The 27,585-nt window shown below is 34.9% G+C and overlaps 1 protein-coding gene across 1 annotated transcript in view; it reads left to right on the forward strand.

Annotated features, from left to right (window-relative positions):
* LOC111087815 (cation channel sperm-associated protein subunit gamma 1-like) overlaps positions 1-27,585 on the forward strand; it is a 95,965-nt gene that overhangs the window by 37,433 nt on the left and 30,947 nt on the right. Inside the window, exons 7-8 of the mRNA XM_022395845.1 lie at positions 13,367-13,510; positions 25,572-25,696. Of these exons, the coding sequence (XP_022251553.1) occupies positions 13,367-13,510; positions 25,572-25,696 (269 nt within the window). The remainder of the gene's footprint in view (positions 1-13,366; positions 13,511-25,571; positions 25,697-27,585) is intronic.

A 27,585-nucleotide genomic window follows, 5' to 3' on the forward strand; every position in this document is an offset into this window, starting at 1 on the left:
TCAAATCAATAAAAATAACAATGTGCAAAAAAATTGCAAATTTTCTAAAGCTATTTTACTCAAAGCAAAACTGGGTACATTGGTCCTGCTTCTTGCATGTGCTTTGCATGACATTCCAAGTTTCGAAAACAATATTCCCTACCTTTTGGTGTCCTGATTTCTCCTGTGTGGTCAAATGTTGTTTGCAGCATATTCTGGCTTTATTATCATTCTATTTAATGAAGAATTGATTTATTCTCTTCTCATTGCAACACAATATAAAGGAAAATTTGCTAATACCAAAAGTTTTTGTAAAGTCATCATATAGCTGATTCTTGTGAGTACACACAAGCAAAGCAAAATATATGGTTGAAGCAAGCCTGTTTAGTTGAGAGAGTGTGTGTGTGTATGTTTGAGAGAAAACGTCAGCCTTTTTTAATTAAGGGGAGTTATAGAGTAAGCATGTATATGTAGAAGAAACAGAGAGAGAGGGAAAGAGCACAAATGAAGGCTATACGAAGTTTTTAAATCATTTTAATACATAACTGATCATGGATAGAGTAATTGGAAGTCCTCATACAGAGAAGAAATGTAAGTAATAATCCTGTTGATGACACATTACCAAAAAATACAGCCTTTTCAATTTGAAACCAATTGGTCATCCTGTTTGCCAAAAATTGCTATATTGGTCACTTTGGCCTCAATTTGCAGCCTCTGAGATTGTGACCACATAGCCCATGCTACTTTCCACACAAAGTTGTATCTGTACCCAGAGTTTGGAGTTTGTTGCTTTAAAGATGTAGCTGTGCATAAGGAACAGACATGCGTATATACAAATAGAGAGAGAAAGATATTCAAGTTTATATGTATAGATGACAGAACATTTAGCTAAACAGGCTGAAAAGGTGAGTAGTGTGATAAGAAAATACAATTGGAACACAAATGGATTCTCATATGAAATTATATCTGGCAGAAATATCAAGTTTTACTGATTATATAGCAATAGAAAAAGTTAATATAGGGGATCTCAAAGAATGCTACAAAAGTAGCTGTATTAAATGAATTCGGGAAGCTGTGTTTAGTTAAATATAAAGTAGGATGTATATAGCTTATAAAAATGGAAAGTAATAGGCTATGATATGATTAAATATGAAAAATGAAGAGTAACATTGGCAAGTAAAATGAAGCATTGTCTTTTCACATGTGGATTTGGTTGTGTATGGGAAGCACAACAGATTGGAAACAAAGAACTTTTTCTAAAAGATTTGAAGATTTTTATATCCAAAAACTTGTATTCAGATTTATATGATTGTAATGTATTGTAGAAATACATTACTATTAAATCAGTTTTAGCATCAAAAAATATTTGTTCATAGAATTTGAAAAGTTTTGAAGGTCATCTTTGACAAAAGGACATATCTCAAATCATAATTTTGAATTATACATAGGCTACTATGAAAACAATGATGCATCAGAAAGATGGATAATTACTGCTAGAAAAATAAAGTAAAAGTTATTGGAAATATTATGTTATCATTGTTTGTCCACAATTTAATGAATTAATGAATATATATATATATATAATGAATTTCAAAAAAGACCCAGAATTTGAGTGCTTTTGAATTTTCGACTATTCTTCTTCTATTATATAAAACCTAGTTATTATAACTCATTATTAAAAATTCAAAATGTAAAAATATTGAATAATATAAATGTATTTCCTGCCAATATATTGAGAATGAAGTAAAAATATACAAAAGTGTGATTACAAAAGCCCTTTAAATATCTATTAAAGAAATATTAACTTAAACTTAAACTATTTTAATGTAATGGCCTAGCAGCCTAAATCATTTGAAATAAAGTTATTATTATCATGTAACCTAGTTTAGTATGAATGCTCTTTTATCCTGGAAACAGTGTATATTAATTTTCAGAAGCTAATTGTATTGTGCATAAGCTAACCATGATTTAGGAAATATTAAAGTATCTTTCTTCAGGTATTTCATAGTTTCATGCTGCACTTAAAGGATTAGTTTCTACCATTTCTTATTATCACCCACTAATATCAATGTGGTACATACAGATATAAAAGGCGAGAACTTGAAATTTTTTAACAGAATAATTTTAAATATATTAATAAAAGATATTGTCAGATTCTCATAACATTAATAGTGTGCCTGTCAGTTAGACTGGACAAAGTGAAAGGAATGCCTGACTAGTCTTCACATCCAGGGTGTCATAATCGTGCAATTGTTAACACACACTGGAATAATACCTGAAAGACAATTTTGCACATTTCACTAAAAGTAAAACTAAGGCACCATGCTTTACTCTGACGATAGGAATTTGTTGTTGTAGCTGATGTTTTGGCAGTTCCTGGATTGGTCAGGTACATCAGACCTCTTTCACCCTTCATTATGATGGTTGATGTTTTCTGGTAATGTCAATTCATGCAGAAATGCCATTATTTTAGCTACAAAAAGTCTCTCTCACTACACTAAAATCAAATGGTTCTTTTTAGTCACTTTCCATAAAAATAAACACTTGCAGAGGTTGAGTTTTTCACATTGCTGAAAATAAGGTTTAAAACTTACAGTCTGTTTAAAGAGTTTGTAGCCTAAATGAACTAACCAACTTGTAACAAAAAACTGTGTGTTAAAGGGGGAATCAAGTCTCATTATAGATTAGAATAACTAGCTACACTAGAAATTAGGATATTGTTGTTCAGGTTCTTTTCAAAATGTTTAACAGAGAAATTTAGAAGGCTACTTTAAAACAAAAGGAAATTGATAATAATCATGGATGAATTTAATCAAGGTGCATCTAGATATATATACAGTTTCTTTAATTATCTGGTTTTGTGCAGTTTGGAGTTTAATAACATTTGATTTTGCTACACTTAGCCAATCAGGGCATACAAATTCCAAAGTAATCTGACAAATGCTTTGGGAATTTTAAAAAAATATTTTGTGCCAAGATGCACTTTTATGTTACCAATCAAATTTCTGAAATAATTCACTTTTTTCTTTTTTTTGGTTTCCGACAGCTATACTGAAATGATTGACAGATACTTTCCACATGCCTGTTTATGGTCTGTGATATGGTCTATATTAGTTACATATTAAACCCTTTCTTGGCATGGCAAGCTCTCCTGTCCCACCAAATGCTACTGCCTTCTTTCACTGCTAAACCCTACCAGTAATGTATTTCCAACAGTACTTCAGTTTTTCATACTGGATTTATAAAGTAGAGATATGAAATGGAAGAGCAGAAAGCCAGGGAAACTTTCACATAGTACAAGCAGCAAGCACAATAGGATATGTCTTGTACCCTGAGTAGCCATAAATCTGGGAGCTTCAAGCTTGCGTAAGCTGTAGGATTCTAGGTGTTCTGATATGCATTCTCAATCATTTCATGTAATGTTAGATACTGTGAGACACTATGATTTTTACTTATAAGACGTTTTTTTTTTATCAGACATCTTTTTTAATATAAAACAGGAAAACCCTATAAATCAAACAACTTACAGTTTAATTTTGTGTTCTTTGTTTCCACATGGTTTTTGAACGTGTACATTTTTTCTCTTATCTATATGTTCTATGTACAATATAATTAACTTTTTGAAGAATTTAAATTCAAATGAAGGTCACTAACCTGGCATTAAATCCACAAGTAAGGACAAAACATTGCTCATGTAGTACAGAAATAAAAACCTTGTGTTGCACCCCATTAATGTTCAAATCTCACTGCCAATTTTTGAACATAGGTAATTTTTTAAGATTTATTTCAATCTTATTACTATGTGATGAGATTTAAGGGTAGGTGACAATAAATACACACACACATATAAACGTTTATTGAATTTCATGGATCTCATGATATATAGTTTTACATGAAACTTACAGATTTCCAGAAATCTCCAGCCTTTTCAGATCCCTGAATTGAGGGTATGATATGTGTATGTTGAAATTAGTTGTTTTGTATTTCAGTATTATTATTTTATCACAATGCAGTGTTATTCACAAGAATCTACATTTTCCTCCTTAATGTCATACATGTATTTTTATGCTGTAAAGTATATTCACTATTGTATATTGAGTTTTGATATATTTTTGAGATTTCTGAATATCAGCTATTTTATTTTAGCTACTTAAGTTGTCAAAAATGAGATAAACAGTTAAATAAGACTCACAATAAATTAGATGTACCGTGCTAGTCAAAATATTTACTAACTAATCAATCAAAGTTATAATGAATCTTACAAAATCAAAAAGAAGTGATTAATGTAATCATTTGTTAACATTATATGCTAATGTTATTTATGTGAAGTACCAGCAATGTTGTTGAAGCTGAATAGTATACATTATCTAATTTATATGTAAAATTTTAAGAAATGGATGTATGTGCTAGTCTGAGCCAGTGTGAATGGATACAGCTTAATGTATAATGTTAGGGTTTTAAATATGAGTGGGCTGGGATTCTTCTACGGTAGGTGTCTTGTGACTTGTTGGTGATAAATTTGAACAATAAATAGAAAGCACGCAATTCACTTGTTTTAAAATAATATATTCAAAGTAAGTCAAATGTATGTACTTACCTTCATCCTTGTTGTCATCTATCTGCTTGATGATATCTCTTTTGTTGACCCTGGATTCTGTAGAGAATCTTGTTTTATTTGTAGAAGCTCATTAGCATTCATCTTCTACAATTTTTTCGTGCAGCCCTGTAAAAACTGTTCAGCAACCCATTAGATGCAGATGTGTTTCCTTAATCTGCAGGCTTGATGTATTCGCCACTCAACTCCAGACGTTTTGGTACCCTGTACCTCATTCTCGGCTTTGGTGATAGGTGTATTCAGTCAAGATTGGACAGGATTGCATTTTTATGCCTTTTCACCAATTCATCTGTTACCCAGAGTTCTGGCTATGATTTGATCCACTACTTGTCGAGTACTTTTGTCTGTCCCAACCATGGTTTCCTCTTCTACAGCACCTTCAAGTGTGTCTACCTCTGCCACTTCCTCTTTGGCCATCTATGTTGAGGCAACCCCCGATCTGACTTTCTACACCCAGACATTCCCAAGCTCAAACTTCATGTATGGAAGTTATGTGGTCCTTCGCACGGCATCGGGGTTTAACTTTTAAAGTTGTGTTGTATTTGTCTTAATCAATCCATAGATCCAAAATGGTCACATATCAACAGAAATGGCACACTTATCACCAATGTGTCTCACAAGGAAATTGAGCCCACTTCACCCAAATGTGCCAATCATATCTCGTTTTTTTAACCTGGCTTTTAGACAAAGGTCTAGCTTTGTCTACTGTCGCTTTATATAAAGCAGCTTTATCAACTACTTTTCAATATTCTAAACATCGGAAAGTATTTGAATCCCCAGTGCTATCCGGCCTTCTCAAATTGTTTGAGTCATTCGTCCTAAATGGTTTTTTCCATTACCCTAATGGGATATTAAGGTGGTATTATGTGCTTTGTCTCGAGATTTATTCGAGCCTTCAGCCTCATGTACCATGTATCACCTTTCCCTTAAGGTGTATTTTTGTTGCTGTTGGCATGTGGACATTGTAGGGCAGAGTTGTTTGCACTACATGTGCACAGGACTGTTTATCACTCCACTTATGTCCTGCTATACTCTTATAAGTCCTTTCTTCCTAAGACTGGCAGCCAGGGAAGAGGATAAACCCTTCTCACCAATTCAATTTCCAGCTATTTCTCACTTCTACGACTGATTGGACCCAGATCATTTGTTATGTCCTGTCATAGTCCTGAGGTGTTATGTGACTTGCGATAACTCCTTTTGAGGTGCTAGAAACTGACTCTTTATTCATTGTGATCCTTCAGTTTTCCAAGATTTATGCCCAATTACTTTGATGAGATGGCTTCACAAGTTGATCCATATTGCTATTCTGGACTTTCTTTACAGGTGAGAAAACTTCTGCGAGTCACATCTCATAAGATCATCATATTTCTATGTTTGTAGTTGCCCAATTGAATTGCCTGCTGAATGATGTCATGCAAGCTGATATGTAGACTTCTCCCAATACTTTTCTTTCACATTATTTATGCAATCTGGTAGTTTCTTCTCCTGAAGGTTTTTGTCTACCCCCTGTGCTCGTTTTGACCACAACTGCTAGATTATAAGGTGGGTGAGTATTTTTTTACTCCTCCTCTTGTCTCTTTACTTTCCAGGGTCCCTTACCTCCTTTTTTCTTCACTGGATCCCACTCTGTGGTGAGTGTTGCCCAGACAGGTGTGCTTTTATCAATCCAATTTGGCACTAGCAACAAATTTCACTATACTTACTACCAGTTCCAACAGGCTCTGTAGAAATGAGGTGTTCCATAAGACCATCTAGGATCTCACCAGAATAAATCTAAACAGGATCTTGCCCATCCCTGCCAATCATCGAATTGAATGAATCAAGGTCGATTTGCTTTTAAATATTTAGGGAACTTGGTTCACCTGTTGTACTGTTTCAAGAGCCCTGTTCCTCAGGACTCTCCAAAGTATATTCTACTACTGGAGCTAAGGAATCCTTACCACATCCAGTTTCCAGTCACTTGGGTGGTGGACAGAGGCATTTCCTCCAGAATGTTCCAGCAATTTCCTTTACTCTTGAAGAAGAGGGTGAAGTTGGGGGCCCTCCTACCTGGCACCAGCCTATGTGGGAGCCTACTCTTGATACCAGTTCAGATTTGTTGCTTGGCTATCCAGTTGGGGTGTGCATGGTCCTTCTTTTGATCAATCTAGGTTTATTGTTCATGATAGGAGGTCCACTGTCTCCTCCTTATTCCAAATGCAGATTGGTCCCATCCTGGGTCCTTGGTTGAGCAGTGTTCCACGTCCTCTCCATAATTCCTGGGGCAAGTGGAAGGCTCCCTGCCCACTCAGTTGGGGAGTGAGGATGAATATTCATAATTCCAGACTGGATGAGTTCTGTTTCTTTAGTTGAGTAAGGCATACATGATTCCATCATCCTGAGCCTGTGATGTTGTGTTTCAAGCTTCTTCAGGTGGAGTAGAAAGCTTAGCCACTTCAGTGTTGCTTACTTCTTCATTGTGATTCTGGTTGTTTGGAATGCATCACTCTTTGGTTACAGGTTGGGATCCAATTGAAAGTATATCTACATATAACGTTGCAGTCCACTCTCCCTATCCATCAACATGGGTTATAGGGACCAAGACCCCTTTATTCCAAACCCGAGTTGTGGAATCTGGGCAGTCTGTTTGGAGCTGGTCTATAGTGATGATTACTTGCGTACTATTCAACCCTTGATACAGGAACTAAGTTCAGGGTGAACATCATACCTGTTTTGGATGTAGTACAGTTCACCCACTCGGGTACCAATCTTATCTTGGTACACCCTTAATCTTTGCAGATTCTTTCTATATGGATAATGCCCCCACTAGCCTCTCCACCTTCTCAATGTGTGATTCTAACCATAAGTGACAGAAGAGGTAAGTATGTTTTGGAAGTTAACATTTCCCTAAATTGAAAATGTATTTCCAATAATACTTACCTCTACTGACACTCTCCTGACCTTTTTCCCCACTAAGAGCTGGTGGTAGAGACTGGGATGGTATCAGTGTCGAAAAAGTGATAAAATTATCTGATTAAGGTACTTATATACAGTACCAGGATAGAGAGTGCCTTGTCATAGGTGGAGAGTATTGCAAGGCAAATATTGCCAAGGGCAATTGAGTGGGGTATAAAAGATTGGAGCAAGTGAGAAAAAATCAGACCAATGCTTAGATGGACAAAGTTGAAACCCTGGTGGTTGAGTAATAGCTATAAGTGTCAGCAGAGGTAAGTATTATTGGAAATACATTTTCAATTTAGGAAATTGTTAACTTACATAACTCAGTAAGAGTTATACATTGTGTGTGTGTAGTTCAGTTGTTGTAAATTGATGTCACATTACTTGTACCTTCTGTATTTTTATTGTTGCCTTAAATGAGTGTTGTCACATCATAGCATCTCCTAGTTTGTAGAAAGTTCTTGGCCTTAATTGGAAAATGTATATATAGGTGACCAAGTGAATGCAAGTCAAGTTCAGTCTCAAAAAAGTTAGTTAGTGAAAGAATATGTGAAGTTAGCTGGTGTGTGTGAGTGATTAGCCTTAATGGGTGATTTATATAGTGTGTTTCACAGCTGTATTGTAACAAGAGAGGTAGGAAAAATCATTTGTTTTGTCAATTGGGTTCTAAAGTAACTGAACCAGCTTGTGTGGGATTTTGACAAAAAAACAAAGACAATTATTTAAAGCTCTGGATACAACTGTGGTAACCAACAAAAGAAGTTAAGTCAGAAAACATTAAGTTAGTGAAAGTGAAGATAGACTGCGTGATTGTTGGTACAGCCATAACAGGCAATATTTTAAAGTGAGTTTCACAGTTTAACAGAGATAAAGAAGACTAATTTGTTTTGTCAAAGTAATTTAACCTGCCTGTGTGGACTTTGACAAAAAGGAGACAACTATTTAAAGTCCTGGATACAACAGTGGTAACCCTTGGGGTGATTAAAGGAAATTTTTCACTGATATTGTTGTGATAAGAGTGGATAAGAAATATTCCTCTTGGGTTCTAAAGTAACTGAACTAGCCTATGTGGTCTTTTGACAAGGAAAGAGAATTATTTAAAGCTTTAGATACAATGGGGATAAAAAATATTGTACCAAGTATTTTTTGTACATATGTTTGACTTGTTTTGAATATATCATTTTAAAATAAGTGGATTGTGTGCTGTCCATTTGTTGTTCAAAGTTATTATTTGTATATGATAAATCTAATCAAAAACACCTGATGTGTGAAAAAAAGGTGCATCCAAAAAAAGAATTCAGCTTGCAACTTAAAGGAATGAAATCAAAATTGGCAGACAAACTGGTAGCTACACTAGCATTGATAAGAATTTTACAGCAAATATTCATTCATTAGTTAGCCAGGCCACGTTTTTTGCTCAACTTATGATATGATGGTGGGTCGCACCTTTTTTCACACCTGAAGTATTTTTGATTATATATCATGACCTTTTGTCAACACACCAACAAACCACATCAAGTGAGAAAGTGATACTCCATAGTAACCAACATTAGCTTTGGGATCGCAACCCTGTTATTTGGAACAGATCTATACTTTACAGAACCAACCAGATTCTTTAAAATATATGGTGATGGTTTTCCTCTCTAAAATGGTGCTAATAACTTCCTTTACAGTAACACCATGAAAACTAGATTAACAGTTTCTTGTCATCACCCACATGCAGATGATGCTAAATGCTCTTTAATTAGGAGAACTTCATAAAATTTAGCTAAATTGTGCTTAAAAATTGGCAATGAATAAATACTAGCTCTTAGCCACTGAGGTGGTGGACCATGGAGGCTAAGTGTGCTCAATTCCACTCAGTTGAGAGTAGGGCGGTGGTGTTCTACCAGTGTAGATGGTGTATAGATACTCCTACTGTAGGCCTATTGTAATATTCCAAGTGCCACCTAGTTATGGACTGGATGATTTCCACCAAGATGCAGTTCACCCCTCTAGTTTCCTATCATTGCCCGTATGTCAGTTCCTGGGAGGTTCTGGTGTTGGTTGAAGCTGGACCAGCCACATAAGTCTTCACATGGGAGTGGCCGAGGAACCCTCCTCCTACCACAGACTATATGAATTCTTCCTAATGCCACCTCGTTCTAGTCTGGAGTTGGACCACCACATTGCTGTCCACCTTTCTACCATCATCCAAATGTTGGCTCCCAGGCAGTACTGGTGTTGGTTGTGTTGGACACGCACACATGAGGATATGAGTCCTTGGAATGGAAGATCTTCTCCTCTTTCAATTCTCCTGTCAGAGGTGAATAGTAGAGGATCCTCTTCCTACCATGGGCCAGATATTCCTGTCATGGTACTGTTGGTGTTGGTTATGGTTGAATTATCTCTTAGGGTCTGCCACACACTAGTCACTCTGCAACAGGAGTAACTTCTTGTAATGTCTTGGGTCCCTTAAATGATTCTGCCTTTATTGCGACACATCATTTTCATGGGTGAAGAGTATACCTGGCTCAGAAGTCTTTCAGTCTCCCATGGGTATGTCTTACATACATTATATTCACACACCACATGGTTTTTATTTGGGCACTTTTTGAAGGGGCTCATCTGGTGTGGTGGACCATGGAGGCTTCCTCTTGAGTGTGCTCAATTCCACTTGGTTGAGAGTAGGGAAGTGGCATTCTGCCAGTATAGATGGTATATAGATACTTGTCTTACTGTGAACCTGGTGTTCTATTCCATATGTCACCTGGTTATGGACTGGATGATTTCTGCCACAATGCAGTTCACCCCTCCGGCTGGAGACTCTCCTTCCTACTGTCACCCGGATATCAGTTCCCAGGAGTGCTGATGTTGTTTGGAGCTGGACCAACCACATAAGTCCTCACATGTGAGTGGTCCAAGTATGTTCCTACTACTGCGAACTGGACGATTCATTCTCAATGCGACCTGATTCTGGACTGGAGTTAAACTGCCACATTGTTGTCCACCTTCCTACCATCATTGTGATGTCAGTTCCCAGGAGGTACTGCTGTTGATTGTGTTTGACATCCACACCTGATGATGCAGGTCCTTGGAATGGAAGATCTTCCAGTGGTTGACCCTTGTCCTACCATGGGCTAGGTATTCCTATCACAGTACTGTTTGGTGTTGGTTGAGGTTGAACTTCCATCTTATGATTTGCCACACCCTAGCCACTTTACACCAGGGGTCCCTTCATTTAATTTATATGATTCCTCCTGTGATTCCATCCTTATTGTGACACATCAATTTCATGGTTGAAGAGTATACCTGGTTCAGAAGTGGTGCAGTCTCCCACAGATGTGTTTTACATACTTTTTATTCACACACCCCATGGGCTTCCTTTGGGCACTTCATCTAGATAATGTTACACTGATCCATCCACCAGGTCAGTATGGGATTTTAGCTATTATGTAAGAAGAGGTAAGACATCCTATGAGAAGTTAACATTTTCCTACAGTGAAAATGTATTTCTAATAGATTCTTACCTCCTCTCATCCTTCTTCTTCACATCCTGTGTCTTTTCTTTTTATGTAGCTCAATCTTGAAGTGAAGATCTTTCAGTGCAGGAAAATTTTAACTTTTGGCAGGGTAAGAATCCTTAACAGCTAAGACAGCTTAATTTTTCTAACAGGGTGGTTAGCCTTTGAAATGGGTTAATTTTCAGAGATAGGACAGCCTAGATGGACTAAGCGGTCCTTTGTTGTTCTTAAATTATATGTAATGTTTGCAAGAACTTTTGACCATTTTCAAGATCAGTCTTTTATGTATTATTCTGTGGAACTTCTAGAAGCTTACTTGTAAACAACGTACTTTTTTATTTCTTTTTAGAATTATCCTGCCCATCCTAAATCATAGGTTTATATATGCTGAAAAATTATAATCTATAGAGAATATAATCAACTATATGTTGTTTTTTATAATTTCCCTTTTTTTAGTGGTTTTATTACAACAGCTTTTTGTTCCCAAGTTTTATAATGTCACATCATGTAGTCTGAACAATTACTAATGAAGCACAGCTTTGAAAATAGCTACAGGTAGGATTTAAATACAATTGGATAGAGCAGTGTATAACTATTTATGACTATGTAGATAGACTGAAAAAAGTGGTGTGAAAGTAACTCATGATTTTGTATGAAATTGACTACCCAGAGCTACTCTAGGGATGAGCAAAATAATCTTATGAGAAGTTTAGAACTTATGAACAAAGCACAGATCTGGGATTTTTTTTTGTAAGTTTTTTTTTCATTCCTCATAATGTTTTCGTGTTAAAATATATCTATTGAAAACTACAGGAATTTTCTTCTGTGATAAGACATCAGGTAAGCTTAATACAGTATTGAATGACAAAATATTCCAATGTTTAATTTCCTTATTTAATGCATATTATTGTTAAGTTTATTATATTCAAACAATGTATTTAAATAAATTAACAAATTATTTATTGAAAAGAAACCAAGAGTATTGTTTGCAAAAATTATGTAGCCTTACAAATGTAATGCAAGTGAAGTGCATTCTATTTTTCTGAGCTTTCTGAAAACTCTAATGAGGCTTATATTTCTCAAACAAAACCCAATTCTGGTACCTTTCACAAATCTATAAACTTTACCCCACTTATCCTTTTATTACTGTTAGTCTTAGTTTTCTATTAACAATCTAGCTTCCCAGTATTTGAAACTTAACTAAAGTTATTTCATAATTTATAGATTCATTTTTGCATAAATTAATCACTGTATTCCTCTATTAATTACTACCTATACTCTTAATTATAGATATTACTCTGATTAGGAATTGCCCCTGCACACCATACTTATTTGGATGTTGTACCATTTCTTTTCCACCATATAGTTATCACATTTGAACCCTATTCCCAACAAGTAGGGATATCCAGTAGACATTACAGCCCAACAATCATTTTATTTGTCACACATCTCATGTCAGTAGCCCTTTAGACAGTTTTTATGACCTGTCATGATAAGGACTCTGATGGTTTTATTTGTTTTAGGAATTTTGTGCAAAGCTACTCAAGGGTTATTTGCACATAACAAGACTTAACTTTGGATTGGTAAACTAAATTCAACAACACCAACTTTTAACTCTTTGACTACCCTTATCTGAATGAATAGTGGAATCTGACAGTCACTCTTACAGCACACTTATGACTTTAAAGTATGGTATGAGTTTTTGTGGCAATGAGAAACATCAAAGTCAAGTTGCCTGGTTAATTCCTTAAAATGGAACAGAAAATTTCTTCAAGGAATGCCACAGGAAACAGAATGGATGTTGTAGTATCAAACCAATTCAAAATGTAGATTTTCATCAAGAACTTTATGATGATGTATAGGTTTAAAATAACAATATGAGGGAAAAATTAATTTTCATCACCATAGACACATTATAAAACAATTTTCTTTATCTCCCCGTGTTAAGATCATATTTTTAACTCTAGTTTATCACATTTCCACTTTTGTTTCTCTTTGTGTAAATAATTCTGAAGAGAATTGTTATTAGAGGAGACCATATTGTACATTTAAGTACACTGAAGATTGTCATCTGTAGTCTTTCGTGAATTATAAGATAGTTTGTGGTGCAGGAAGTAAATCTGATTGGAAATTGTTCAGTGAATTAGTTACATGTCTGTCTAGTGGCAATTATTTATATAAACTCCAATTCTTTGCTAAAAATGTAGATTTCTTGTGTTGAGCAATCTTTAGTTTGTTTTGATAAAAGTTTTCCTTCATGTAGTTTGTTATGTAGGTGTAAAAAATATAAATGGAAATCAATATTAAAAGACAAAACTTGTAACTTTTACAGTTATGGTTTGGGTTTATTGGAGAGCCATATTTGAAGCGTCTTCAGCCATCTCCAGGCTGGGAACTTTTTGTTACCATGAAAATGAAAGGAAGATATTTTGTTAACTTTATAATTGACTGTAGCATTACTGGCCAGCTATACAAGGTAAGAAAAATGTCTGATATCCTTGAATTTATTTGAGAGCTTTTCTTGCAGGGGAGAAATTTTGATAGTGGTAAAGCTGTAATAATTTAATTTTTTAATAAGTACACTTATAGAACAAATTCAATGTATTTTTTTCCAGTGAAATTTTATGTTTGTTGTTAGGAATATTCTGATGTTTTCATGTGATTTAATAATGATTTAGTTCTTTTTCATCTTTATCCTGGCAATATCGTTAGAACATTTAAAGTGAGAATACTGTTTTTTTTTAAACAAGGTTTAGGTTTACATTCTGAAATTATTAGAGCATGGTTGAAATATTGAAATTAGATGACCTGTGCAAAAAAATCTTTGTTGTCTGTTTCTCTTGAAGGAGCTTTGTAACAAAACTTGTTTTCACAGTGTAATATATCATCAACTTAAACGATTTATTTTTATTAGTTGATAAAGTTAATTACTTCTACACAATGACCACATTTTGTTTTATTGTCTACTAGGGCAAATTATGAACAGTTGAGGGGGGGATGTATATCTTATAAAGAACGTTGAACTATGTATCAATTAATTTAATGTTAATTTAATTATATATATATATATATATATAATTAATGAGTTGGGAAAGCATATTGCCATTGCTTTAATCCTGTTTCTAGATATTAGAAATATAATAACTGCCATATAATGATACCATTTCTTTTGATGTCAGCATTAGAAACTCTTGTCTTTAGTAAAAAGTTCCTTTTAAATCAGGTTGACTTACCTTTTGAATATTGAAAATCTTTCCTTATTGCGTTTTAACTTATGCTGTCAAGAAAAATGACTACAAATATCTGAATATCTTTTATGTATTGCAGAGCATGCATTACTTATTCATAATTCTTCACCTTCTCACCTTCCATGTGACTTATTGTGTGAGTTTCAGGGGATCTTACATAAGCTCTGCTTTCCCACCTAATTTAGATTTTCTTATTCATAGTCGTGGTGTTGACTTTGCTATGACCTTTTTTTTTTGTGATGCACCTGTTTTCACCCCTGTTGGATTTTTTACAACTTTGTTAGAGGCCTTATTCACATAATTTGCCTGAAGTATGCAGGTTAAATTATCAGTTCCATTGTCAGCCCTAATGATCCATTGTATTTTTGCAATTGTATACTGATGTTCCTGGTGGGTATAATGATTGTACGAACACAATCTTTTTCATTATTTAGATCAGAATTACATATCTACTTGGACTTTATTATGTATGGGTCTCACTGCTGTTGTTTCAATTACCATGTGGTTCTTATGTTCCTTTAACACTTTCACCTATTGGATTGTGTTACAAGGTACTTATTTTTTAATCCGCTTACCTCTAAATATAAATATATATTACAAAACAAAAATCAGTAATGGTCTGCCCTTCTGATATGGTACTTTACCTCTTTCTTACATAAATAGCTATTCTTGTTCAGTACTGCCCTCTATATGGAAAAAAGTTTTTGCACATGCCTTAAATCTCCCACATCTGGAATTAACGATTCCAATGTGTCTTGCATGCAAATCATCTTGCAACAACCCTCCACCAATAAGAGTGATGCATGTTTCTCCCCTCTATTCAACTCTACCGAACTATCACTTATTCTTTGGCAGTATTTGTGTTCTAAAGTTGAGTTTGTGCTTTCTTAACGTGTTTTATTTTAATGTTTTTCAGTATCTTTGGTGATACTTGTAACTTGTTGAGTTCTTCAGAAGTGGAATTATTTTATATTTCTACCTGGTTATGGAATTTATTACTTCATTACAAAGACTTTTTCTTTGTTTGTGCCCACACAGTTGTGTTTGATTATTTATTTTGCATTACGAATTCTACATTACCACTTCTGAAGTTATATGTTCTCTTCAGCTTTACTTCGTCTGGAGATTGATCATCCAAGAAGCTGATATTCGTCAGGCCTCGAGTTTGGAGGCTTACACATTTTGACATACAGTCCACTGTCTTTGGAAAGATAATAGTTATATTGTTATGGTTTTTGAATACTTTTAATATTATTATCTGTAGTTATTTGAATTTTATAATATAAGTTTCGTTAATTTTGTCGATACTCATAGTCAAGTTCAGGTTAGAAATTGGCTTAGTTGTATCCTTTCTCCTATACCACTGATACTAGGATTACCTGTAATTCATCTGACTGGGATATCAACAATTCATTTAACTATATTGCTTTTCATTCATACATCACATCTTATACATAGGTTATTGTTCATACACACTTATTTCATTTTATAAATTTTCATTTTCGTTATTATACTTATTGTAATGTTAAAATTTTTATTTTAAAGCTTAATGATATCCTTTGTCCTGCACTGTTTGATTAGACTTAACATGTATCATTTATTTTCAGTTTATTTGTAGTTCTACTTGTGTCTGTTAATTTCTTACAATTCATTTCATTTCCTTTATACATTTTACCCTTAATTTCGTTTATGTGAGCCCCTGTGGGCTGGGGTCTACCCTACCTGCTCCCAATATTACTTGTGTTCCTCCTATAATGGCTGAATACATTTCAGATGGCCCAGATTTTCAGTTTCCCACCACCTTATCATAGATTGCATTCCAGGCATCTACTGCAAAATCTGCTTGACCTATCTCAGTTTTTGTGTGTATGTGTGTGTGTGTTAGACACGTTTCACAGTATATTCCCTTCTCCTGACATTGTTTCTGTATGATCTTTTTTGTCTCTTTTGTTTTGTAACTTATCAAAATCCGAGATGCTAGTCTCGACTTTCACAACTCCATCTGTGCCTTCACTTCGTCATCTCTGCCTTCACCAGCTCTCAAGGATAAATTGAAATCAATATAAATGTCCTAATATTGTTATTATAAAACCCACTTTAATTAAAAGTAATTAGCCCACTTTAGTTAAAAATACACTTCACGAGTGAGGCAAAGAGGGGCAGGAATTTGCTGTTTCTGATAAAAGAAACGACAAGTTTTTCCCTCCATAACATTCGTATGATTACTATGTTGTTGTCATTATGTCTACTTCAATATCCCAGCAGTAGACAGAGATTATCAAATAACATATGCTACTTATGTTGTTTGTGTTTGATTTTATTCGTGGCAGCTGTGTTTAGTTGTCAGAGGAAAGAATCTTTCCTCAACTGGAGTGTAACTCGGGGATAATTAGTATGCCTTGTTTATAGTCCATATACATAATGACTTCCTATCCAGTGTATGAGTCTACTAACAAAAGAATCAAAGACGTCTTGACGTGTAACCTTCTTTGCAGATTTCTTGGAATAGGAAAACATACAATACCTGTCATGAATTAATTCATAGATCCAGATATTTTACTGAACAAGACACATGATATGGGTTACCATGGGTGTAACATTTTGTTATGTGAACAGTATCCGAACTCTTGAGAATTATCGAGATTATATAATTCGATGAATTACTAAGTGGCTTTGAAGATAGTAAGGAATGTTAAAATAATGCTTGATAGATATTTTATACAACAACTTGTTTCATCATTTGAAACTGTTACGATGATTAACAGTGTTATTAACAGTACTTGCCCATATTATAAACTGGTTTCATACTTCCAACCTTTTGTTATTTTCACTAAGTCTATGTCGTTTCACCTTGTATGCTGATGTATAGGTTTGATGTGAAGTAAACGTGAGTTACACATCAGCTTATACACTTGTTAAAACCAAAATGTAAATAAATATGGCCGAATAATATGTCGGCCAAGACTGTAAAAAGGTATATGAAGTGTTCGACTCTTGTAGCGTCATTGAGCTGTTCTTATGAAAATACTTACCCTCAACATATGACATATATTTCAACAATTATTAGACAAAATACTATACCAAGTAGTTAAAGAAAGTTGTTTAATTATATTGTAATTAAAAAGAGACAAAAATGATACATAATGAACACATTATATCGATTATATTGTATCAAAGAAGACTCGCGTATATATATATTATTATGTCACACGTGGCACACATCTTGCAACAATATATAGTAAACATCAATGTGGTGGTGAGTTTGAACTGCAGCTTCTACAAAGTAAAGCTTATAGCCAATATCAACCTCAAATTTACATGTGAGGGTAGGGAAATATTCAAAAACACATAATTAATATCAAATTTTGTTGTTTTAACTGTTTTCACAACCTATTTTGACTGTTCTCTTCATGTAACAGCAATTATTTCCATGTTTCCCTAGCTGCCAAAACACCATGTCAGCGATTCATATAGTTAATTATTGTTTACTGTACTTTAACTGGCTCACAATGATTGCCACGATTTCAGTTAAAGGTACCCCCCACACACACACACATCATTTGTCAAGAGCCATTTGGTGGAGGAATGGGAGGAGTTTTATTGACTGCCATTTAGTACTTTCTCGGAATGCATAGACTGAGCTGCAGGAGGAAACTCAACCATATGGTTCTCCTCTTCAGATCTTGAACTAATTCCAATGGGTGACTTGCATGTATCATTTGTTTCAAAGTATGTTTATTTATGACACTATGTAATTGTTGTGTGATACATTGTCCTTGCTCTGCAGTAGCATCTGTTGGAAATCCTGTCTTTTGAGATTGAGTGCTTGCAAGCCTTGCCATATACAGGCTTGAATTCTTTTTGCCTTAGCTTACCCTCAGGCAGATTTGTTTCTTGGTTTTACGTCCTTCAGATCTATGTTAATCCCTTCCATTTTCTCCCCTACCTAGTTTCTCAGTTTTGTTTTACCTTATCTACTCTCCTATGGGTAATGTTTACCTTCCACTTCATTTCTTTGGTGTTCCAAAGAAACACTATATATTCTATATTCTGTATTTAAGAATTTTCTTGGATTACCTTCTCCTCATTTCCTCCATGTTGGGAGTTTGCCATCTTCCGTTCTTTCCCTCCACATGTTGCTTCTTTCCTTTAGAGAACTTCTAGGGTGGGACACTGCTGTTTGTTTCCCATCCGTGGTTAATAGGGAATTACAATCAGATTTTTTCTCTGCCGAGTCTGCTCCTCGTGTGCATTTAGCGGCTGTATTCAATTTTTTTGTTTCATTCTGAGATATTGGCATCATATCTGGCAATTTTCCATCCTTTACCTGTCCTACCTTTGGATTTTATTCATTAATTTTGTATGCTATTTGGGGTTCTGGATCAATTGGCCCCATCTCAATCACTTCTTGGGTCTTTTCTGTTTTCATATGTAGTCTTCAATCACATGTGGGTTTGCTATTTCTGCATGTTGGGGTATGCCCACATTACTCTTCCATTTTTTGGGATGCCATTTTAGGTTATTTCACCATGTGATCCGGTCCCAGTTTCGTGCCTTGCTCTTTGGACTTGTCTGGTAGCATATGTCTTTTGTGGGGTGGTCTGCATTTTACCCGACTTCCACTTTTTGAAAGTGATTTTACCTACACTATTCATTGAATGTATATGTTTGGTTGGCTACTTCTGAACTGGTGGTAGTCTTCACATTCTCATATACTCCTTCCACAGTAAGCTCGAGTTGGATGTGTTTTTCCTGTTCCATACCTCACATTCCCTTTGGGGTGGGTATTTTTACACACCCCTCTATTGGGACCATCCATTGATTTTCCTCATACTTTTATTCCTTCCCTATTCTTCTATGTGAGTTGACAGATTTTCATATCCTCTACAATGGTGGGTTTCTCTCTCCCTTCCCCTTTTCTGGATTGTTTCTCTTTCCCAATTTTGTTTGTATTTGAGTAATCATGTTTCATTTTGACTATTCGATGGTGGTGGCTTCTATCACTTGCCAAAGGGACATTCTTTCTTGTTCCTTTTGTGGTAGACAGTGGATCTCCCTTTTTCACATGTGACTCCTGGAGGGTTGTGTTCCAGGTTTTTATCCTCATTGCACCTTGCCTTTCCAGTCCCATCACATTTTTCCCTAGGAGTGACCTCTCGAAATATTTTATGGCTCTACCTCCTGTGGGGTACTCCTTCACATGAAGTTTTTGAAATTCTATCAATTCCCAAGTAATTCCATCTTTCGTTTTTGGTCCTCTAGTTCATCATCCCCTTGCCCTTGTTGTTGATATATTTAGATGGGCTTACATCCAGTTTATCACGTTAGTTTTTCTCCTTTCATCAGTTTTTTCCCAAAATGTTTTTTATCCATATCATTCTTGTTCAGGTCTTTCCAATTGATTTCCTGGCTGGCACAAATCTGGGTTTCTCTGCTGTTTTAGCTCAATTGTTTCCTTTGTCCTGGATCATTTTTTTATTTACCTCCATTTCGTGGCTCATTCCTTTCAACTTTTCTATTTCTTACCATCTTCCACATTTCTTCTTGATTGGTTCCAGATGCCCTTGTTGGTCCAGTACATACTTTGGGTTGCTTCATTGTTTTCAAGGTTTTTCCATTGAATCCATCTCCCATGATTCCCTTCCCTTACTCCACTGTTTTGTCTGTGATTTTTTCCTTCCTCCCTGACCCATTGGGCTTGGATTGTGATTCAGTTGGCCATTTATTCCTTGTATCCATCTTCCTCATGTCTTTACTCAGATCATGCACCTTCCCTTTTCCCTGCATATCCAAACTGTCGTCTGTTGGAGGTACTTCATCTGTCGAGCACTGGGACTACTCCTCAAATATTCATCTTCCATTCTTTACTTTGGGTAGCTGTTTCTTCTTTGTCAGGGTACCATCATCCACTTGTTACCATCCTTCACTCTTTCGTGACACTGTGACTGGTTTAGTTACCTTTTAGTATATATATATATACCTCATATTTTCAGGGGCATCTCCCTCTCTTTTTCTTTATGGATCCTGCTCTGTGGTGAGTGATTCCTGTCCAGGTATACTTAGACAAGTAAAAACCACACTATAAGACCATGATGACTTAACCATTATAATTCCATGGCCATGCAATGCACACTGCAGAGATGGGGTATTCAAAAAGATCACTCGTAGGTTTATCCTCGCGATAGCTTTGCTTCATAAGTTTGCCGGTCCTGGACCATACTCACCCATGGACTACATGGGTAAAGCAGAAGGGGATAGCTGCCTATCCCTACCATTCCTTGTATTGAATAAATTGATATGGTCTGCTTTTCAAAATAGGGTTTTGTGGTCACCCATTGCACTGTCTCAGATGTTGTTCCTCCAGACTCTCCACCACACTTTCTGCCCCTTTTCTTCTAGTGGAGTTTGAGAGTCCTTACCACTTTACAGTTCTAAGCTGCTGGGGTGGTTGACCATGAAGGCATCCTCCTGAATGTGATAATGAAATACAAATAATATAATATGATTATAAAACCATTCAGTTGAGAGTAGGGCGGTGGTGTTCGGCTTGTGTAAATGATGAGATATCCTCCACTATGTAACATGGGAGTGAGCCATCAAAATTGCAGTTCTCATCTTCGATTGCGATCCCTCATCCTACCCCCATGTGGATGTCGGTTTCTACTGGTTGGGTTTTGGATTTAGAGCTGAACCAATCAACATAAGTTTTCACACATGTATTGCAGATGTCTCTATTCCCTCACTCATTTTTACTCTTGTTACTCCATCCGTGTAGTGGGTCACAGTGGAATTACTTGCAAATTACTATGGTTCTTCCCCTTCTGCTATCCTTCAATGATTATTATTCTGAAAATGTTCCTGCACTTGGGGTGATTCCTGTCATTATATAATTCAGTGAGATAGTTTACATTACACAAATATCTTTTCATTGCTGGATGTTGGGTTCCTGGATCGATCCTTCAATTTATCAAATTGTTATATAACAACAATATGTGCTCATTCATGGATTGGGGGGGACAAGATTCCCTCCAGTCTTATGAACTGGAGCTGAAGACAGTATGATCCTCTTTCCTACCCCAACCAGATGGGTGGGTTTTGAATTATAGTTGACTTGCCACTGGTATGATCCTCTTTCCTGCCCCCACTTGGATGTAAGTACCCAGTAGCTTGGGTTTTGGATTGTAGTCAGCTTGCCAGGAATATGATCATCTTTCCTACCCTCACATGGATGTTGGTACCATGTGGTCAGGTTTTGGATTGTAGTTGACTTGCTGATGGTATGATCTTCATCCTATCCACCCACCCACTCCCGTGGATGTCGATTCACAGTAGCATGGGTTTTGGATGTAGTTGACTTTCCATGTACGGTCCATCGCACCCTAGCCACTCTACACGTAGGACACATCCTTTAATCTTACCCACTTTTATGTTTTCTGAGCTTCATAACTTTAATATATAATGTATGATTTGGATTACTATTCTGCCATAGTTCTCTCCCATTTGGATGTGCTTCTCCAATCTTCTGCCGATATATGCAACATATTTCCACAATGGGCAAAGAGTATACCTGGTTCAGAAGTGGTGCAGTCTCCCACATATGACTCCGAAGATCTCTTTGGGAGTGTCCTTCGAATACTTTCGAAAGATGCTTCTTTCTTTCCCTCGCACCAGTTCCTCCACCTGTTCAGTGTGGAATTCTAGATATTTATGTGAATGGAGGTAATGTACCATATCGGAAGTTATAATTTTTCTATACTGAAAATGTATTTCCAATAATTACTTACCTCTAATCGCACTTCCCACCCTTCCTCCCCACTGAAAACCAGTGCTTCCATTTTCTGCCAAAACTCAAAGTGATAGCTTGGTAGAATTGAATAGAGTGTGTCACATGTATCAAGAGAGTATGTTCCACTCTTATTGGTGGAGGGTTATCGCATGATGATTTGCATGTGAGAGGCATTGGAATCAGTCAATTCCAGATGTGGGAGATTTAAGGCTTGTGGCATGCACAAAAAATAAGTACCTGTCAGAAATACGTTTTCAGAATAAGAAAATTATAACTTCTGTGAGACTCTGTGTTTGGATTTGTCCAGTCAGAACTCTCGCCTGTCACACATACTTCTGTGTTTCTCATAGTCAGAATTTCCACTTTTTATGCTGGAGTTCCATGACAGTGTATGACCCCTCTAGAAGTAAACAGAGAGTGCCACCTGGTAACTGATGATACCTTGGCAGGTAGATTTTCTGCCTACACATGCGCAATCTTCCATGGAATTAAAAAAAAAGCAAACATAACTACTGTTATTACTAGATTTCTCAACTCCTACAAAGATAGGGATCATCTATGTTTTTATTCTTAGTTATTTCATAGTTATTTTTTTATGTTTCCATTACACCATACTATTATTATTATTGATCCCATCATTGTGGACTATTTTGATTTTTCTTTGGTTCTTCCTGAGACCCATTAATATGTCCTGTTGTATGAATCACTAGGTATTTTTGATGTGAATGAAGTGAGCTACTATCTCTGAAGTATGTCCTTTAATAATATATGTCTAGGCTGTTCCCCTAAGAACTTTCAACTACAAGACATAGTATTCCTCCTACATGTTTCCTATTATTGTCTCCACAGGTTCAATATGCCATTACCACTCATAAAAACATCCCTTTTTTCTAAATCAGATGAAGAGGTATCCTGTTGAGAAGAATCTTTCTAAGCATCATTTAGTTCCAGTCTTTTGATAAGACTGGCCTGCTGCACTCATTTTCCCTCAACTCCAGTTGTGCAAGATATTTTTTGTTTCTGGATTGTACTCCAGTTCTGCTTGGATACAACTTTTTGATAGTATAAATTATGATATTCTTGCTATGTAGCTTGTACTTTAAGATTTTTAATTTTGTTTCATGTTGGTTACCATCTCCTTTTTAATATGCTTAATCTGGCTTTAGGTAATTCACGTGTAAGTCTAATGGGTTTGAATTTTACATTTTTAGGATTGAAATTAATTTTAAAGAGAAATTTACTTCTGAAATAATTTCCGTTCAGCCTTCCCACTCACAACTAAATTTTCATCACAATTGCAACTTTCAATAAAATTTAAATTATGGCTGGAAAGAAGAGTTTATTTAAGATCTCCTAATGCTAGCACACTAAGTTATGTGGAAGGTGGGAGAGTGGGGAATCATGAGTAAGTGATATATGCTCTGCAATCTGCAAAGGACATTCCAAAATTTTCATTCATTTGTTTTATTGACATCATGATTTCAAATTCAACAAGGAAAAACTTTTAGTATTTCAAAGGTAAGTATCTGTTTGAAATTCATTTTAATTCTAAAAATATAAAATTCAGTACTGTTTGTTTTAATGTTAGCAATGTCATTTCTGATATCCTTTTAGTTTAATCTTTCTATTATGCAACAATCCTATAAAAATTGTTTTAGCCTTCAGTTCTTAAATTTTTTATTTCAGTCTGAGAAATTTTGTCTTAAGTTTTTTTTAATCTTTCTAAAGAGTAATTAGTATATAGTATTCCTGTTTTAGGTCACAAGGGATTACAGTGGTTTCCTAAGTAACGCCAAGCAAGGAAACAAGTTACTTAAATAAAACATGGTTCAAAATATACTTAGTAAATTCCAACAGTATATAAGTAATAAAAATTAATTTTGCAAAAATTAAGTATGATGTAGGGATGGCAATGCCAAAAAGTACAGAAACAAGGTAGGGATGAATACACAAAACTATACAAAAATGACTACATAAGTAACTAAATGTTGAATTCAGATTTGAATAAAAGCATTTAAACTGAATAGTTCTATACATTTTTACAGTGGCTGATAACCATTAGCTGGCTACTTATGTAGGGATTTTTCTATGGTTTTGTGTATTCATCACTTCCTTGTTTCTGTACTTATTGGCATTGCCATCCCTATATCATACTTAATCTCTTGCAAAACTTTTTTTTCATTACTTATTTACCCTCTTTTTTTAAAATAATTTCATTGAAGTAGGTTGATAAGTGACCATTTATTTTTATAATTCAATGGTAATACATATATATATATATATATTGTTAGTATATCAGCTTTGTCAGTTTCTTTAATTAATTTTGGATTAAATTGGGTTCCTCCAGAATGGTACATGTACCCCAGAGCACTGGACCAATGTTAAGAAGATATTTACATAACCCACACCTTCCAACTTCACCCCAACTCACTGCATGTACCTAAAATCGACTCCAATACATGCTAGGATCATGCTAATTAATAGGGAGGACATCATACAGATCCAAGGCTATGAAGTATGATACCATGCATACACACACAGCTGCCAGGCTCAGCCATACTGAAATTCTGAAGAAGAGTAGATCACAATATAATGTATTGTTTTGATAATTAAGAAACTAGTGTTTTTAAACTCAGACATCGATAACATGTACACAGATCTGTCAGTTGCGTAAATACTTATCTCCTTGATACCTTGAATATTCATTTAAAATATTCTTTCTTTCTTTATTTCGAAATTGTTTAGGCAGATATGTTTGTGCTATGAAAAGTCACAAATGGTCATTATATAAGAACATTTTGTGCTGTCATCTAGCGACAAGAAATGAAACTGTTATTTATGAAACATGGAAATAATATATGCTTATAAACTGAACTCACTGCTAAGTAGTAGTTTTCCATTTTATTATTTTCCCACAAAAATATGTGTGGTAGAATAATATTATTGTTATAAAATCTGTAAAATGCTTAATAATGCCAATTAGATGTTCAAATAAGGCTATATCTCAACTTTAGAAATTATTTGCAAGCATCATAGCATGGGAGAAGAAAACAAGAAAGATGATCAGTTTGGCTCTTTAGCTAGTTTTCAGTTCTACACTTTAAACACTTTTCAATGATATTGGGAGTCTCACAAGCTGTGGTACACTTGATAATGGCAATTAGGTGCTCCAATAAGGCTAAAACTCAACTTTAGCAGTTATTTGTAAGCATCATAGAGTAATAGATTGAATGCAGAGGCCATTTTTTGTAGGCCCATCCCTACATACTAAGCACTACCAAGCTTAGTGATTAGCTAGGTAAATGGAGCTTTATGATATATATATATATACCATGAATATGAAAATAATTATTTTAACATGTACATCAATGATTTAAGCACATACAAATTATTTGATGCAGTAAAACTATTTGATTTTACCCTTGTTCAAGGAATTTTGCTATTCATATGTTGAGTGTTTTTTTTATTTTAGCCTTACAAAATTACTCTTATGCTTGCAACAGGTTGACATTTATACGAATGAGAGCAATGATGTGTCTCTGAACAGATACATTTTTCCCGTGGGAAGAGTGCTAATGCATCAAATGTTCGTCGATGACTTTCATTTATGGAGTAGCATACCAGACTAGTAAGTTTGAGAACTTCCTTTTAGAATTATTCTTTATACTCAGTACAACCTTAATAAGTTGATAGTTGGTGTCATCATTATAGAGTTCCAGTATGATACCTTACCTCACATCATAGCTTTTCTCATTCACTGCTGCCCTCTGTATGCAGAATTTTAGAATTGTATCTAAGAACTGTGATTTCCTATAGCATAAAAATTACTTTACATAAGTTTGACTTGTTTTGAATATATATTTGCTTGCCACTAGCCTTGATACTTACCCCTACCCCACGTGTTTAACCTCTCCCTGGCTGCTCACTTCCATCGCCCATTGAGGGAGATCATTCAGGCTGGTGTGTGGACCACAACACACACCTTCATCTCTCATTAACTTCATTATGTCACCATCTCCTCCTCATTAGGATAACAAATACTGCATGTTGCCATCCTCCATAACTCAGTCAACTGTGACTGGGTAAGTGTTTTTTTTTATTTCTTTATTTCCTTATAGTGGCCTAATTTTACATGTTGTATTCCGTTCTGTGGCTTTTCAGTTTTATAACACCAACTGTTGAGATGGGGTGTTCCACAGGACTGCTAGTATGTTTATCCTTGCAGTATTTAGGGGCATAAGATGGCATTAACATGTAGTATCTGTAAAGAAGAAATAATTGATTCAAACGATTGTGCACAATTTTTCAATGGTTGTAAGTTATATTATCACTATTACTGTGTAGCAGTGAAAGAAGTAACTTATAGAAAATTAAGTAAAGAAAAGAAAAATAATTACAAATGTCCAAATTGTAGAAAACAGGATTGTACAATTCCAATTCAAGAAAATAATCCTAAGCAGGTGGAAGTAACAAAGTTACATGATACTGAGTGTGCTGAAGCCAGTCAAGGTGTTCATCAAGTAGATAAAAACTTAGGACAATCTGATGATACTTGTGAAGGTAAAATGTTTGAACACTTTTGTAAAGTGAAATATTGGAAATAAATAAACAAAACATGTGTGAATTTAGACAGGAAATCCCCATATGTAAAGCTGAAATGAATGATCTCAAAACATCAGTAGATTTTTGTTCAAACAAAATTGATGATATTATAAAAATGATGTCAGAAATAATGGCAAAGATAAAATACATTAAACAACAAAATCAGGAACTAGTGTTGCAAAACAAAAATATGTAACAGGAAATCAACGTTTTAAAAGAACAAGTAATAATTGATCTTCAACAGTATTCATGAAATATGAATATCGAAGTTCAAGAAGTACAAGAAGTACAGAAAGAGAATATTAGAAAAATTATTCAAGTAATTGCAAAGGCAGCTAATATCACTCTAAAAGAAGAGAAGATATTCAAATAGACCATACAGTAACACCAGGAAACATAAAAAAGACTCTAGGCTGATTATCGTACAATTTTAAAATAGACAACTTAGAAATATATGGTTTCAACATGAAGTGAAGAAAGTGATGAAACTTACTTATATAAATGAAAACTATAAGAAAGGTCTAGTGTTTGTAAATTAACATCTAATACCTGAATTAAAAAACTTTTTTTCTATAACTAAAAATGCTGCCAGAAGTAATAATTATCAGTATATTTGGATTAAAGAAGGAAAAATTCTAGTAAGACAATCAGAAAATGAAAACGTAATAAGAATTTAAAGTGAGCAGGATTTACTAAATTATAAGATGGCATTAAAAAAAATATTATTTTCAATAATATTTTAAATGGTGATTCAGGAATTGATAATTTATAATCCATATAAGAATGATTTCTTTGTTAGTTCAAGTATAATTAATGTAATACAAATGAATATATGTAGGCTAAATAAGAATTTTTTATTTTTTCTTATCATTTTACAGTTAATTCCACAGAAAATACATATCATAGTACTTACAG

The sequence above is a fragment of the Limulus polyphemus genome, unplaced genomic scaffold (genome assembly GCF_000517525.1).
Source record: "Limulus polyphemus unplaced genomic scaffold, Limulus_polyphemus-2.1.2 Scaffold2691, whole genome shotgun sequence".
Lineage (NCBI taxonomy): Eukaryota > Metazoa > Arthropoda > Merostomata > Xiphosura > Limulidae > Limulus > Limulus polyphemus.